Below are 16,610 nucleotides of genomic sequence, written 5' to 3' on the forward strand. Positions count from 1 at the left end.
GCGAGATGATCATATTGGCAGATAGCAAGACATCACTGCCACCACCACTGTTACCACCACTGTTACCACCACTACCACCACCACCACTGTCACCACCACTACCACCAGCCTGGCAGCGAGATGATCATGTTGGCAGATAGCAAGACATCACTGCCAAAACCACTGTTACCACCACTACCACCACTACCACCACTACCACTGTCACCACCACTACCACCAGCCTGGCAGCGAGATGATCATGTTGACAGATAGCAAGACATCACTGCCACCACCACTGTTACCACCACCACCACCACCACTGTCACCACCACCACTGACACCACCACTGTCACCACCACTACTACTACCACCAGCCTGGCAGCGAGATGATCATGTTGGCAGATAGGAAGACACCACTGTCACCAACACTACCGCCACCACTACCACCACCACCACTGTTACCACCCCTACCACCACCACCACCACCACCATCACTGTCACCACCACTACCACCAGCCTGGCAGCGAGATGATCATGTTGGCAGATAGCAAGACACCACTGTCACCACCACTGTCACCACCACTACCACCACCACCACTGTCACCACCACTGTCACCATCACTACCACCAGCCTGGCAGCGAGATGATCATGTTGGCAGATAGCAAGACATCACTGCCACCACCACTGTCACCACCAGTTACCACCACCACCACCACCACCACCACCACCACTGTCACCACCACTGTCACCATCACTACCACCAGTCTAGCAGCGAGATGATCATGTTGACAGATAGCAAGACACCACTGTCACCACCAGTTACCACCACCACCACCACCACTGCCACCACCACTGTCACCATCACTACCACCAGCCTGGCAGCGAGATGATCATGTTGACAGATAGCAAGACATCACTGACACCACCACTGTCACCACCAGTTACCACCACCACTGTCACCACCAGTTACCACCACCACTGTCACCACCAGTTACCACCACCACTATCACCACCACTGTCACCTCCAGCCTGGCAGCGAGACGATCGTAAGAAAGGTAGAACAATATAACAGACTTACTCATGGTATAAATTTTGTTACTGATATGGAGTGATATGGTTTAAAGAGACATGTGAACAAACACTAATGAATATCAGAAAATGTTAGTCCTGGGACTTTGATCACCTTTGAAATAATCAAGGTCACAGGACCGATGTTTATGTGATATGTAATAGTGAATAAAACTTCCGTGGGGGGGGCAAAAATGTTATTGTTGGTTGTGGAGATACAGTTGGTGCTTGTTATAAAACTAAATATACCTTCACGTTTATTCACTTATAGACATTTATCAAGATTTGTGGTAACAGTGCTGTATTTCTTAACACTAATGCCAAATGCAGTGGAAACTGTTGTGTGTGTGTGTGTGGGGGGGGATGGGGGTGCGTGTGTGCGTGAGTGCGCACGTGTTCGTGTCTTATAGCACATTGTAACTTTCTTTCTCTCTCTCTCTCTCTCTCTCTCTCTCTCTCTCTCTCTCTCTCTCTCTCTCTCTCTCTCTCTCTCTCTCTCTCTCTCTCTCTCTCTCTTCTCTCCGATGCGGCTATGATTGCATTATTCAATAAATGGAATATTATAACTGGAGACGAGTGGGCACTGAACACATCACTACCCAACCCACCACCCACCAACACATTCTCATTTTACTACGACACTTTTTGACTAAGTACCCAGCATCAGTTTCTAAATGCTTAGTTTTCCCTCAAATACTATTAGTGAGGTTACATTGGGTTAGGCTAGGTTACATATACTTCTGAAAAAGTATATAAAACCGCTAAGCATATTACAAAAACCCATTGCGATTCATATAGTCATAATGTCAGCAGAGGACGAGTCGTGTATCGGAACGTGTATCGTCCATTAGGAGTAATCGTCTAGACTCGAGAGTGTACTCGATATTCGCCCTTATAGATGAGTCTTATAGCTGTAGGGCATGGTCAGCGCCAAGGGTAAACTCAGATCAGTTCATATCTTGGAGCGATAATGTAAGGATGTGTATCACTGCTAATCTTTGTAACTACATACTCTTGTACAATAAACGGTAGAACTAGATCAGTTCACTCATACTGAGTGAAACCATCTACATGCGCAGTTAGGGCAAAACAATGATGGCAAAGGGAAAATTAGGCAACTTTCAAATATGAACCCTTATCACTGCTAGTGCGAGAATGTTGCACACACTGCTAGGTGTCAACACTCACTCTTACCTGACGTTTTCTCTTCTTCCTTAGGCGGACCCAAACGAGGACCTTACGATGCAGCGAGTACTCAGGAGGAAGAGAGATGCCGCCATCGACGGCAGTACGCAGGGTGCCGCAGTACCTATCTACGAGCAAGCCTACGGAGTAGACCTCAAGGTCAGTGCCTTGCAGGAAGGTCATCCTTCAGGCGCCTTAGAGGTAATCTATATCTCACAGGAGTGTCAGCATAAATTTCCTTAAGGATAATCCCAAACGGATTTGTGAAGAATGGTTTGATTTTAAGGTTAACTTCACACTGTAGGGTCATTCTTCAGTTTTTTTTTGTAGGTTTAACTTCATGGTTCGTATTTGAATATTTAATAGATTCTTACACAAACTAATAAATGTGTGTGTTATTCAGGGCAACAGTGAAGTTTTATCTTCCGTTCGATAATCATGGCTGTTTGACTAGGGTCTGTACAAGGGGTAATTACCTATAAGCTAGTGCTACATAGTGATACCAGGCTCAGTCTATATCATTATTATTATTATTATTATTATTATTATTATTATTATTATTATTATTATTATTATTATCATCAATACTAAGCACTAAGCCCCGGCTCAGTCTAGACAGTTTGGTAAAAAAACGTACCATATCTAAAGTATGATGAGATCATTCGTGCCCTTTAGTGAGGGTGATGCTGGTGAAACACTGGAACTACCCTCCCCTTCATCTGGCCAGATTTAATTACCTCTCATTCTCCACGGGTTTCAGAGATTCTATTTGAATAATAATAAAATGAATCAACATAATGTGTACTACACAGCCAATCGGGTTAATGTGCAAAAGACCACCTCAGAGGTTTCTAAGACCAAGGCCCATCCAGAGGTTTTTATGTCTAAAGTTAGACCTCAAGGGTTTTGTTTGACGATAGCACCGATATCAGTATGTCAGTAGATAAATCTCAATGACATCGTGTGATGATGGATGTGATGTCAATGTGTCAGTAAATGAACCTTGCGAACCTTGTATGATAATAAACCCGATGTCAGTGTGTCAGTAGATAAACCAAAAAACACTGTATGATGACAAACCTCCAAGATCTGTGTGAGAGGGATAAACCCCAAGGGCACTATGATAATAGTTCATTGTGTCAGGAGGTGACCTTAAAGTTAAACTGCCAATATGATCACCGTGTCACAGTGTATTTAAAGTAAAAGTGTTTTTAAGAATTTTATTTAAACTGGCATTCTGAAGGTCAGCTATTCACTGAGATGGCCTTGTCACTTGGGAGGAAAGTGCCAATAAGGTCACATGGGAAAAAAACACTAATGATATCGACTAGAAAGAACTAATATGGTCATATAAGGTCACCTACAATGGAGGTACTGATAAGGTCACTTCTGGACCGAGTTTATTTAAAATCAACTCAAATTATGGGAATGTGGAAGCGTTAAACCCATAAGGGTGAAGCAGGTTTCATCCAAGCAAAGGGTAACTCCAATAACTTACATCAATAACCCTTCACCTGCATCATTGCACCTTCCTTGAAAGATTAACTAGCAGAGATTACCATTTTCCTCACACCAAATTTCATCTTCTAATTATTTAGTTTATATATTATCATCATCGTTATTTATTTCCATCTGAACACAGTTTTTAATCTTTTTCGTGTAATATATAATTGTAGTTTTAAATATAAATTTTAAGGAAATGATGTGTAATATTTATTAAAATATTACAATTTTGCGTTTGATATACATTAACATATATTAATCATTTACTCTTGTAAAATGGAGGGCTCTTGATATATCTTTATTTTGGTCATGTCTACATAAATGATAATATGCTGTCCTCATCTCCTCCTCGTCTTTCTTTAGTTCTTTTCCCAGCAAGCATCCCCCCCCCCCGGCAGTGTTTACTGAGAACCTATCACTGTATCCCCCGAGATGGTGACTCTTAAAATATTCTTATGATGCTGTGACTCTGAACTTGTCCCCTGCTGCTGCTCCTCCTTCAGGGTCGCTCCAACTCTGAGGGTTTGAGGCTTTATGGCTCTCTGATGGCCACCAAGGGTGAGGGAGACCCCACTTCCCCTGAGGTCACCTTCGAATCCACCGACTCTCCTATCAAACCCTACCACAGGTATGTTTTCATATATAATGTTCAATGTATATACAAATATAATGAAGCTCTAAGACCGTGTAGATTATTTAACACGAAACTTAGTGGAGGCTCAGTCCTCCGTATATTAATGACGAGACAGAAATGCTACGTAACAAGATTAATCCAGATGGAGGGAACAGGTACGGCAATCAGACGTGGACTGTTCTTCGCAGCAATAAGTAGGTTGCAAAATGTATATATAATCTAAGACTAAAACAATTGTCAGAAGATGTTTATTTAGCTAAGGTTATGTTGTATGTATTTTAGTGTCAATGTGGTGTGTTCAGGAGAGTAAGTCAACAAACTTGAGGCCACTAGAGTAGACATTACTTGCAAACAGGTTTGTAAATAGATTTTTTTAGAAAGCTTTAATGTTGATAAGGCTCCTTTAGAATAATAGTCTTTATATTGAATTGATAAACCTTACAGTGAGCGAAATGTTTCCATAATAAATGTCCTGCACTGCGTTTGTGGCTTATTTAGATATCAGAATTTGTTACCATATTTGACCATAATTTTCACAGCTGGAAGGTGTAGGCAAGGCATTGATGCCCTGTTGCACACACTCTCGCCACACCAGTATAAACACCTAACACACCTATTCGAACCCACACCACACTAGTTCAAACACTCGTCACACCAGCCCTAATCCTCACTATACCTGTCAAAATCCTCACCGAATCAGCTTAAACACTACACAACCTGTCAGCACACTCACAGCACCAGCTCTAACTCTTACCACACTAATCCAAACCCTTACCACACCAGTCTGAACATCCACAACACCAGCCTTATACTCCTCACCTGGAATGCTCATTAGGTGAGTTACAGACAAAACACATTAGCGGAGAGACGTGTATACTAGTCATGTGTCACACCTCTGGCAACTCCTTGACACTACAAGTAAAACACCAAAGTATGATGTCAAGAAGACTGTAAACACACCATTACGAGGTACTTCAGGAGGAATAACAAGGAGGACGTGAGAAAATGCGGCCATTACGTGTCTGTGAAAGTCGCATTGAACGTTTGGTATTGCTGGGAATAATGCAATCTAGTTGTATATTTTAAGTTGTTATTTTATTTTATGACATGAAATAACTTATAAACTCACTTTAGCCCTTTCCATGAAAAATTAGTTTCACAAATTTACAAATACACATGTATAAAAATAATAAAATATCTAAAATGGGTATTAAAGTAAACTTTCAGTGTATATACACTGAAGGTCAATATTAATTCTTGGATTGGTCAAGAAAATTGAACTATATTATATTACGTAAATTTGATCAAGGTTAGGTTGCTAGGTCAGTTTTGCAACGAAATAAAAAAATCTCTTGGGGCGTAGGACAGATCTTCGGGATGCCCTTGTCAAGTCTCGAGCAGATAATTGAAGACCTGCTACATTTAGGAAATACATTATCAAGGTATTATTTATCAATGAGAGAAATAGTGAGAGCAGTTGGTCTCTCTCTCTCTCTCTCTCTCTCTCTCTCTCTCTCTCTCTCTCTCTCTCTCTCTCTCTCTCTCTCTCTCTCTCTCTCTCTCTCTTTTATGCTTACCTATTATGCTCTTCAATATAAGTGCGAAGTGGGTTGTGCTTTGTTCGTCTGGATACAGAAAAATAGACACGGTTGTTGTCAGGTGACTGGCTCAGTGCTACAGCAGCCGTTAATGTACCGGGACTGGCTCACTGGTGATGAGTATCTGTGATTAACCAACCGCTGGCTTATCAGTGCTAGACTCGTGAAATCGAAATGTCACGATTGCACATAGCTCGCCGAACGGAGAGTTCGAACCCATGGCAAGCCAGTACGCTTATCCACTGTATGATGCCGGCCTAACAAAATTCGTTCAACTCGGACTAGGTATTTCTGTTCACAACAGGAAGGTTAGTATGGGCCCCACTGTGGCGACAAATAAAAGTTTCAAAGATAAATCATTGTTTACAGTCGTGGCATTATGATTTAAAGATTCATTCATAACAGGTTTAAGGGATCTAGAACAGAATATACCACAGCCATATTGGTGTGAGATTCGTCTTAAGAAACCTGCATTTGTGGCCCATGCTAACCTTCCTATCGTATACAGTATATAAATACACCTAGTTGGGCGAATCTTATTAGGCAGGCATAGTACAGTGGATGGCGTACTAATTTTAGACCTGATTTCTATAGGTTCAAACCCTCCATTTAGGTAGCTTCTCATACTATTTACCAGCGATTAATTAAGCAACCGCTGATTTATCGGTGATATCTATCCTGGTTAAATCTACAATGTTTAGATAAAAAAGAGCAGCGTTTTCTTGCTCTTCAACATAAAGCATAGAGAATTTGATGGCCTTTAGAATTACCTGTTTTCAAGATAGTGAATAGTGAACAACTGAAGTGTTATTATAATAGCCTATATATGGATACAAACTCAGGAGATTAATTGATCTGCATATTTCAGATGCTGAAGAGGATACCTGAAGGAGGTTGAAATATACAAATCATTTAATATCCTGATATTGTCTCCATGTAGGTTATTACTGAGCATAGTAATATAAAGAACTTAAAAAAATAGAAATATATGAGCGAAAGGAACATTGCATTAGGCCTATTGACCCACACCAGGAAGAACCAATTTCAAGATGATTTTAAACATCCAAAACATTGGTTTTAATTTTGAACACTTTTTTTTAACTTTGTTTAAATAGATTTACATATTTAGATATTTCAGAAAGTAAATGTAAATAAAATGTACATACATCAAACTCTGTATATATATATATATATATATATATATATATATATATATATATATATATATATATATATATATATATATATATATATATATATATATATATATATATATATATATATACATGTATATACATAACTGCTTGCAGTGACTTATCCATTTTTAAGGTCCGGTAAATGGTAAGGCACCCCTACAAGTGGAATATTTGCTATGTATAATACCATTATCAATCTCTTAAATGCAGCATCACCAACCTCAGTAAAGATAAAAAAAAAGGTGATAATGCTTTTGCCGGAGCAGTTTATAACTAACAAATTGGAGATGAAAGTAGATAACGTTTCAGTCCGTCTCTGACAAGTTTTAAGTCCCGAGTGATTGAGCCGATCTCTAGTTATCTTCGCTTTTCTATCATTCGCGACTCGATAACTATCCAAGATGGACCGAAACGTTGTTTAGTTTTATCTGTAGATTATGGGTTAGTTGTGAGCCAATCTCTTCCACATATACCACCATTATCCTCTCTGTTATCTCCAATAAATTTCCACTTGACTGGTTTGTTATTACCGTTTACCAACTCGTTCCTTTTCTGGATTCTTAACGTTTCAACCTTGGCTTCCGTCGACTCTTCCTTCTAGAGACGGGCTTCTGGATCCCACTGGCTCCATCGTTTGGCCCCTAAAGGAGTAAGTTTCCAGCTAAGACGTATTTAGTAGCGTCGCTAACAGAGTGTCCAGCACAGCATGTCTTTAGCGTTTACATAGTAACTACATCGATCTCATCTTCATTGACCATTTTCTTCGAAATGCTATCCTGTGTTAGTTGTCTTGAGATTTTCTATTTGTTTTTAATGCAGACATTCTATTTGTGAGCGTCTTAAACTCGTTATATGCTTGTTTAATATTAGTTGCTGCCCCTACTGTATTTCGTTTATTTTAACTTAATAACACTTTAGTTAACATTTTTCAATGCACACACTTCGTGATGTATTTATAAAAAGTAAGACCCTCTAAGTCTAAGGTAATCGAAGATGCATTAGACTCTAAGAAAGAATTAACATCGGGTAATAAGCCAATATAATCGTAGAAGACATTGGTGAGGACAAAGAAAGTCGCTAAAGAGTTATTACAACGAACGACCAAGCTGCTGCAGTTATCTCGCACATTTCCTCCCCTTTTTACCCCAGCCTTACGGCTGGTGATGCTCCCATCTGCTCTCATGACCCACACTTACCAGAGCGAAAGATTGTCCTTATACAAACAGATAATGAGGCAAACATGAGGGCACTGGTATTAAGATCTTGACAATGTTTTCTTACGGGTCGGCTAACCTCCTGGGCATTGCTTATAACCCAGATCATAGGAGGCCTTAATCTTGTATTGCATTTATATTTTCACACCAAAGTAATTACTAGACTCAAAAGTGTAAGAGAGAGTTGACTTGTTTCTCACTGGGACAGGCTTGCTGAAAGGACTCTGGTTCAATTACCAGGCTGGGCAAGACATATTGGCAAGTCTCATTAAATTTGCTACCATTGTTCACCCAGCAGTAAATACACTGGATGTTTGTCTACTGTTGAGTTGCATCTTGATGCGTAGTACAGTAAGATATCTTAGAAATGACTGGGTTTATAAATAAGCTGAAGTAGGATATCAGCTCTTAAGGCAGTAAATTTTGTACAAATTAGCAACAAGTATCACTTTTTTGTTTATTTCAGCGGTAAAACTTTTACTAACGAGGCTTTTTGTGAAAAAAAAATCAGCTAGTACTGGTTATTTGTGAATGCATTAAAATAAACTTGGATAAATTAGAAAAAAAAATGACTTGGGTTAGTCAAATAATGTATTCGCTTCCTCTGTCTTAAGTGTCACCGAACACTTCACAGGAGCTATTAGGGATTAATTTAATAATTAATGAATAATTCCCAAATTCACAGATTCATTTTCTATGTTTAATAATTAGCAGGTCCATGTCCCGCTTCATATCTCTGATACCCTTCCCATCTTTTACCTCCAATGCTATCTCGACTCCTGAACAAGCTGCAAAAGATTTTATTTGGATTAACCCCAGAGGATTAGTAACCCGGGTAATCCACAAAAGTCAATAAGAGTTACTCGTTTCCATTGGGGTCCTTAGGTTCTATTTTCCAGGATGCAAAAGACAACATTATGTTAACGTCCAGGAACCTATTTACTGCTAGGTGAGCAGGGGGCAGTCGGAGTTAATTTCCATATTCTTTCCTCGCCTAGGATTCAGGATCCCAGAAGGATCCCTAATAGGAGCACCTTTAGCTTCATTTTTGCGACCTCCTCTGTCTTCGGGCCCCTTGTTTTGGCTTGAGGCTGGCTGCCATGGTCGTGTAAGTCCCTCCCCAGATGTCATTCCAGGTCTGAGGCCTAGGGTAAACACCTTTATGACACATCATTAATTCTTGCCTCATGAGGAGGTTTCTCTTTCCGTCCACCATTAATCACTGTCCCCTTAACTCATACACGGCTAAAACATTACACATAATCATCCCTCTTGCTCTAAACAGATGATGGCCCTATGACCCATACGGGTTTAGCACATGTAATATGATGAGAAAATAATGTGGAACATGACTGAACTCTCTTCTCACAAATTTCATTTGCTGAATAAGACGACTTTCTTTGGATTAATGATTCGGTAGACTTAGTAACGCATGAATCCAAAAAAAAGACAAGCAGTGTGATTTATTTCCATGAGGTCGTTAGATTCTCTTCCCTAGGATGCGCCCCCACATTCATCGACTAACCCATATAGGTCCCTAATTAATACTATGTGAACAGGGGCATCAGGTGTAAGGAGACTTGCCTGCGTGTTTTACTACTATCAGAGGTTTAACCTGGTGCACTCTTGGTTGTGAGCCGAGCGCTATTACCCAATGTTATTACATACAGCAATGCAGAATCATAAACGAATATCAGCTCCTCCTATATGACTCAAGGTGGAATTTATCCCACATCTGCTAGGAAACTGATAGGATGGATAATGAGAACATTCAAGACAAGAGATGCTAAGCAATGATGATTATTTTTAAATCACTTATTCTTTCTAGGCTGGAATACTGCTGTACATTAACATCCCCATTCAAGGAAGGTGAAATTGCAGAGCTAGAGAATGTACAGAGAACCTTTACTGCACGTATAAGTTCCATCAAACACCTTAACTACTGGGAGCGCCTGGAAGCACTTGACTTGTACTCACTAGATCGCAGGCGAGAGAGAGATATCATAATCTACACCTGGAAGATTCTGGAGGGACTGGTCCCTAATATGCACACAGCAATCACTCCATACGAAAGCAAAAGACTTGGCAGACGATGCAACATACCTCCAGTGAAAAGTAGGGGCGTCACTGGTACACTAAGAGAAAATGCAATAAGTGTCCGGGGCCCAAGACTGTTCAACAGCCTCCCACCAGCAATAAGGGGCATTACGGGAAGACCCCCGGTTGTCTTCAAGAGAGAGCTGGACAGATACCTAAAGACGGTGCCGGATCAGCCGGGCTGTGGTTCGTACGTTGGATTGCGTGCGGCCAGCAGTAACAGCCTCGTTGATCAGGCTCTGATCCACCGGGAGGCCTGGTCGTGGACTGGGCCGCGGGGGCGTTGATCCCCAGAAGGCCCTCCAGGTAGACTCCAGGTAAGGTTGGTGACCCGAGGTGACGAAATTTCATGGCTCGTGTACGATAGAGGACTTGACTCATTTGTCCTTCTTGCGCGTGGGTATTACTACCTCGCATGCCTTTTTGCCTCCCATGCCAGTCTCAAGGTCAACGCGATTCTCAGTTGCGAGAGCCTTGTCATCCTCGCCCCTAAACACTACATTGTTCCATTAATCACTCGTAGCTCAGTAGTAGAGTACCCGGCTCATAAATAATAGGACTTTGGCTTTATTAGAGAGTGGAGTGGAATGTATAGCCATGTGCCTTTATACCTTCTTTCCATAGTCACCTAGCAGTAAATGGGTACTTAGATTTAAGTAGATTGTTGTGGATCGTATCCTAGAAACGGTCCAGAAAGATTTCCAACGGAAGTAAGACAAACAGCTTGGTTATTCTGAGCTAATAACTTCATTAACTCTCTTGGGATTAATAATCCGAATAAAGTACTCTCTACGTGATTTAATAACACTCCAGGGTTAGTAGCCGAAAAGGGTCTTCCGCTTGCTCCGTGGAGAGAATCTCATCATCTTGTCTTCTCCATCATGAGAGAGGAGCGTGTTGCTGACGTGAGTATAAGTGTAGCAATCGATGCAGAGGGAGTGGGAGAGAGAGGGAGGTTAGTGCATTGAATTCCGGCCTCAGAGTGTGTGGGAGGACCAACACTTTACCTCACAAGGGCCACTGAGTTGTGAGTGTTCCTGGTTTCGTTTTACTGGCCGTCCTGTATTGTGCTGTCAAGTTGGTGGCTCAAGGTGCTCCTGCAGTCTCGAGGGCATAATGCTGCCTCCTACTGTTTCAAGGTCTTCCTTCTGTCTTAGTCTTGCATCTGAATCTTCCTCCTGCTGACTTCATAAGATATTGCTAAAGTCTTCTTTTGCAAAGGTTACCTACTTCCCCAAGTTTTTGACATAAAATCCAGCTGCCTCAAGGTCTTGCTGTTTCTGTGTTTTGCCATCGTCTCGGTGGATTTTTTTTTTTTTTTGCCTCTCAGTTGCCTCAAGTTGTTTTTTCTGCCTCTTATTACATCAAGGTATTCCTTCTGCCTCCTCCTGTTTCCTTAAGGCATTCTTTCTGCCTTATACTGCTTACTGTATGATCTTACCATTGACTTGTCCGTCAGGGTTGCATTGCTGCCTCCTGCATAAGTCTTAATTTATCTCCGTATAACATACGGTCATATAGCCCGTAATAATGATTATAGATTTTAAGAGGAGTAAATGTGTATGATAGCATCGTGTGGTGAGGCTATTATGCAGACAATTAGGAATGAGCAAATTAGAAGATGAGTCAGGATAGTTTGGTCAAGTCGAAATAATAGAGCAACGAAGGAAAGTGGTATTTGGAACGTCAAAGTGAAGGTTGGAGGAAGTCTTCCAGTGTATTCGTTTGTGATCACTGACTTCCTTAAATTTTGAGTTACTGAAAGTCTTATAAAGAGTAGTAATGTTGCTCAGCATTTTCCTCTTGAAAAAACATTTGCCCTAAACAGCTGGTCCAAAACATTCACGCATAAAAATCTCCAATCTCATATTAAAGTTTATCATTTTCACCCGTCCTTCAGAAGGGTGAAAATGATAAGAGTAATGAGAGTGACTGCCTCTTCGCTGAGTATGAATTAAAATATTTTTTTGATAATGCATTAAACAAAGATCGATCAACCGCCCCTAGACAGGATGGTATAACTTATGATATCCTCAGAATTCTACGGTAAGCATCTGATAACTTTTTGTTAGCAGTGAATCAATAGTCCCATCGTCATTTATCCTGACACTGTCACTACAAATCTTACTAAATGTCTAGAAGTAAATACACACAGGACTGCATCCGGTAGGCAACAAAAGCATTTCACTGCTCCATTGAAGTTGTAATCAATTAATACCACATACCTGCAAGTCCCTCCCAAGAAGCTCATCTTGGTAATAATTTATCACTTGTTATATACACTGATGGATCTAAGCAGGAGTCTACTGTACACCGTGTACGTCGTGTAAGCAGCATCAGTATGGAACCCACACCAAGTCAACCACGTCAAGAAATTAGAGAAAGTGCAAAGGTTTGCAACAAGACTAGTCCTTGAGCTAAGGGGTATGTCCTATGAGGAGAGGTTAAGGGAACTCAACCTGATGACACTGAAGGATAACGACGTATAAAATGCTGAGAAGAACTGACAAGGTGAACATGGGCAGTGTGTTTCAGAAATGGGATGCTGGAACAAGGGGATGCAATTAGAAGTTGAAAACTCATATGAGTCATGGGAATGTTAGGAAATATTTCTTCAGCCTTAGAGCTGTCAAGATGTGGAACAATCTGTAGAATGAAGTAGAAGAGGCAGGATCCATACAAAGCTTTAAGAGGTACGACAAAGTTGTCTTAGCCGGAAGAGAGCGGATCTAGTAGCGACCAGCGAAGAGGAGGGGCCAGGAGCTGTGGATCAATCTCTGCAATCACATGCACGTATGTACATACGTGCAAGTGAGGGTGTGGAGGGGGATGGGTGTTGCCAGTCCAGATCTAGTGGTCAGCCACTGCTCAATGGATGACAGCGTGGCCATCTCGAGCAGATAAAACATACATGGGCGCTAATGTTTACATACGTGTCAGCATGTCCACGTGGAAGGGTAGCGCTCTTTTACACATGCAAGAGGTTGTAGGTGGAGGTAGGGCAGGTGGGAGGGAAGCTGGAGGTGGGGAGGATGATGGAATGCGAGTACCACCCCACAAATGGGGAAAGGGTGACAAGTGGGGGGCATAATCTCTCTGGAAGGGATAAGGGGCTACCTGTAGGTTGCCTTTAGTCGTTTGCGGGGTCAGAGCCTGCGTTTCCTGGTCTCATACCAGGTCTTCCGGTTGCTGGCCTGATCGACAAAATTATTGTTGCCCTTCACACGAGGTACAACGTACCCACCCGAGCACTGCTGGTCAGGAAATGACTTATCCAGTTCCCTCTTGAAGACAGCCACTGTTTTGTTGGTAATTCCTAGTATGCACGGAGGAAGGCTGTTGAAGTCTAGGTTCCCTTATATTTATATTAAGTTCTCTCTCACTCAAATGCTTTCCATAGGATGAATTTTACACTGATTGCCAAGCCTCTTTCTTTCATAAGGAGTTAATTCAAATTGCAGGTTTGGGACCGCTCCCTCCAGAATTTTCTAGGTGTAGATCATGATGTAACTTGCTTTAAATTCTCCAGTTCTGCAGTTTCTCCAGCCTTGCAGAGGGCCGTTAGTATTCAGCGGTGTCCCAGTTTAGAGAGAAGTGTTTGAAGAGAATCATCATTGGCCCAGCATCTCCTGTTATAAATGTTCTAGTTATCCAGTCTATCATTTTCTCTGCAATTATAATAACATTATGACTCTTGAATGTAAGTTCCTATAACATTATCACTCCCACGTCTCTTATATTGAACTTCCGCTCTACCGGATTAGTCGAATTTTTGTACTCCGTTTCATTCTTCAAAGCCGTCATGTTTTTCTTTGCATGATAAATGACACATCATCGTAACGGCTGTTACTGTCACTTACAACGAGGAATGAGTCACACAGAGCTGCTGCTGATGCCGTGTGTTCCTGCAGAGGTGCTGGCGATGATCCTGGTTCCTGTGCAGCTGCTGGCGGTGATGCCCTGGTGGTGCTGCTGCAGAGGTCCTGGTCGTGGTCAAGGTGGATTTCAAAACATGGAATTCTATTTCCAGCACCAGTTTGTATAACGCCTGATATCGAAGAATTTCTGTATCTCTTATCTGAAGACGCTGCCTTCTCTTTACCTTCAGTTTCTGTTCCTGAAAAAAAACTGTGAAAGTCCATAGACTGGATGTACAGTACCTGGAGGTTACCTGGAGGTTATTCCGGGGATCAACGCCCCCGCGGCCCGGTCCATGACCAGGCCTCCCGATGGATCAGGGTCTGATCAACTAGGCTGTTACTGCTGGCCACACGCAGTCCAACGTACGAGCCACAGCCCGGCTGATCCGGCACTGACTTTAGGTATCTGTCCAGCTCTCTCTTGAAGGCAGCCAGGGGTTTATTGGCAATTCCCCTAATGCTTGATGGGAGGCTGTTGAACAGTTTTGGGCCCCGGACACTTATGGTGTTTTCTCTTAGTGTACCAATGGCGCCCCTACTTTTTATTGGGGGGATTTTGCATCGCCTGCCCAGTCTTTTACTTTCGTAGGGAGTGATTTCTGTGTGCAGATTTGGGACCATTCCTTCCAAGATTTTCCAAGTGTAGATTATGATATATCTCTCCCTCCTGCGTTCCAACGAGTACAAGTCAAGTGCTTCCAAGCGTTCCCAGTAGTTAAGGTGCTTGACAGAACTTATACGTGCAGTAAAGGATCTCTGTACACTCTCTAGATCTGCGATTTCACCTGCTTTGAATGGAGATGTTAATGTACAGCAGTATTCCAGCCTAGAGAGAACAAGTGATTTGAAAAGGATCATCATGGGCTTGGCATCTCTCGTTTTGAAAGTTCTCATTATCCATCCTATCATTTTCTTTGCACGTGCGATCGTGGCACTGTTGTGATCCTTGAAAGTGAGATCCTCAGACATTACTATTCCCAGATCCCTTACATTATTTTTCCGCTCTATTGTATGGCCGGAGTCAGTAGTATACTCTGTTCTAGTTATTATCTCCTCCAGTTTTCCATAACGGAGTAGTTGGAATTTGTCCTCATTGAACATCATATTGTTTACCGTTGCCCACTGGAAAACTTTGTTTATATCTTCTTGGAGGTTAACCGCGTCCTCAGCAGATGACAGCCTCATGCAGATCCTAGTATCATCCGCAAAGGATGATACGGTGCTGTGGTGTATATCTCTGTTTATGTCTGATATGAGGATAAGGAATAAGATGGGGGCGAGTACTGTGCCTTGTGGAACAGAGCTCTTCACTATGGCAGCCTCCGATTTAACTCTGTTGGCCACTACTCTTTGTGTTCGATTTGTTAGGAAGTTGAAGATCCATCTCCCCACTTTCCCAGTTATTCCTTTAGCACGTATTTTATGGGCTATTACGCCATGATCGCATTTGTCAAATGCTTTTGCAAAGTCTGTGTATATTGCATCTGCATTCTGATTTTCTTCCAGTGCATCCAAGGCCATGTCATAGTGATCCAGTAGTTGTGAGAGGCAGGAGCTACCTGCCCTGAACCCATGTTGCCCTGGATTGTGCAGATTTTGGGAATCCAGGTGATTTGCAATCCTGCTTCTTAGCACTCTTTCAAAGATTTTTATGATGTGGGACGTCAGAGCTATTGGTCTATAGTTCTTAGCTAATGCTTTGCTGCCACCTTTATGGAGTGGGGCTATATCCGTTGTTTTAAGTGACTGTGGAATTTCACCCATGTCCAAGCTCCTCCTCCATAGTGTACTTAGGGCACGCGAGAGGGGTTTCTTGCAGTTCTTAATGAAAACAGAGTTCCACGAGTCTGGGCCCGGGGCTGAGTGCATAGGCATATTGTCAATGGCTTTTTCGAAATCTATCGGAGTTAGGGTAATGTCGGAAATCTGGCATACATTTATGGAGTTTTGAGGCTCATTCATGAAGAAATCATTTGGGTCGTCGATCCTCAGACCGATTAGTGGTTCACTAATAATAATTAATAATAATTATTACATTTATGGGAAAGTGCTAAACTCGTATGGATAATATTACCTCTGGGGAAGGGTAGTAAATGTAGTTAATCTGAGAAAAATAAAGGTAGCTCCAGTTCCTCAGATAACGAGACCTTCGCCAGCTTCAAGGCAACCCATTTACCCCTGAAGGATGTTTTTGGTTCAGGGTATTGGATACTTT

General features: G+C 41.8%; 1 protein-coding gene across 6 annotated transcripts in view; it reads left to right on the plus strand.

The window, feature by feature from the left end:
* egr (TNF superfamily member 12 eiger) overlaps positions 1-16,610 on the plus strand; it is a 225,431-nt gene that overhangs the window by 177,352 nt on the left and 31,469 nt on the right. For 4 of the 6 annotated variants that reach the window (XM_070096194.1, XM_070096196.1, XM_070096193.1 and 1 more), the window contains exons 2-4: positions 2,267-2,392; positions 4,240-4,364; positions 7,766-7,813. In XM_070096194.1, the coding sequence (XP_069952295.1) occupies positions 2,267-2,392; positions 4,240-4,364; positions 7,766-7,813 (299 nt within the window). The remainder of the gene's footprint in view (positions 1-2,266; positions 2,393-4,239; positions 4,365-7,765; positions 7,814-16,610) is intronic. The other 2 variants (XM_070096195.1, XM_070096198.1) reach the window with 1 other exon arrangement.

Source organism: Cherax quadricarinatus, chromosome 52 (assembly GCF_038502225.1).
Source record: "Cherax quadricarinatus isolate ZL_2023a chromosome 52, ASM3850222v1, whole genome shotgun sequence".
Taxonomy (NCBI): domain Eukaryota; kingdom Metazoa; phylum Arthropoda; class Malacostraca; order Decapoda; family Parastacidae; genus Cherax; species Cherax quadricarinatus.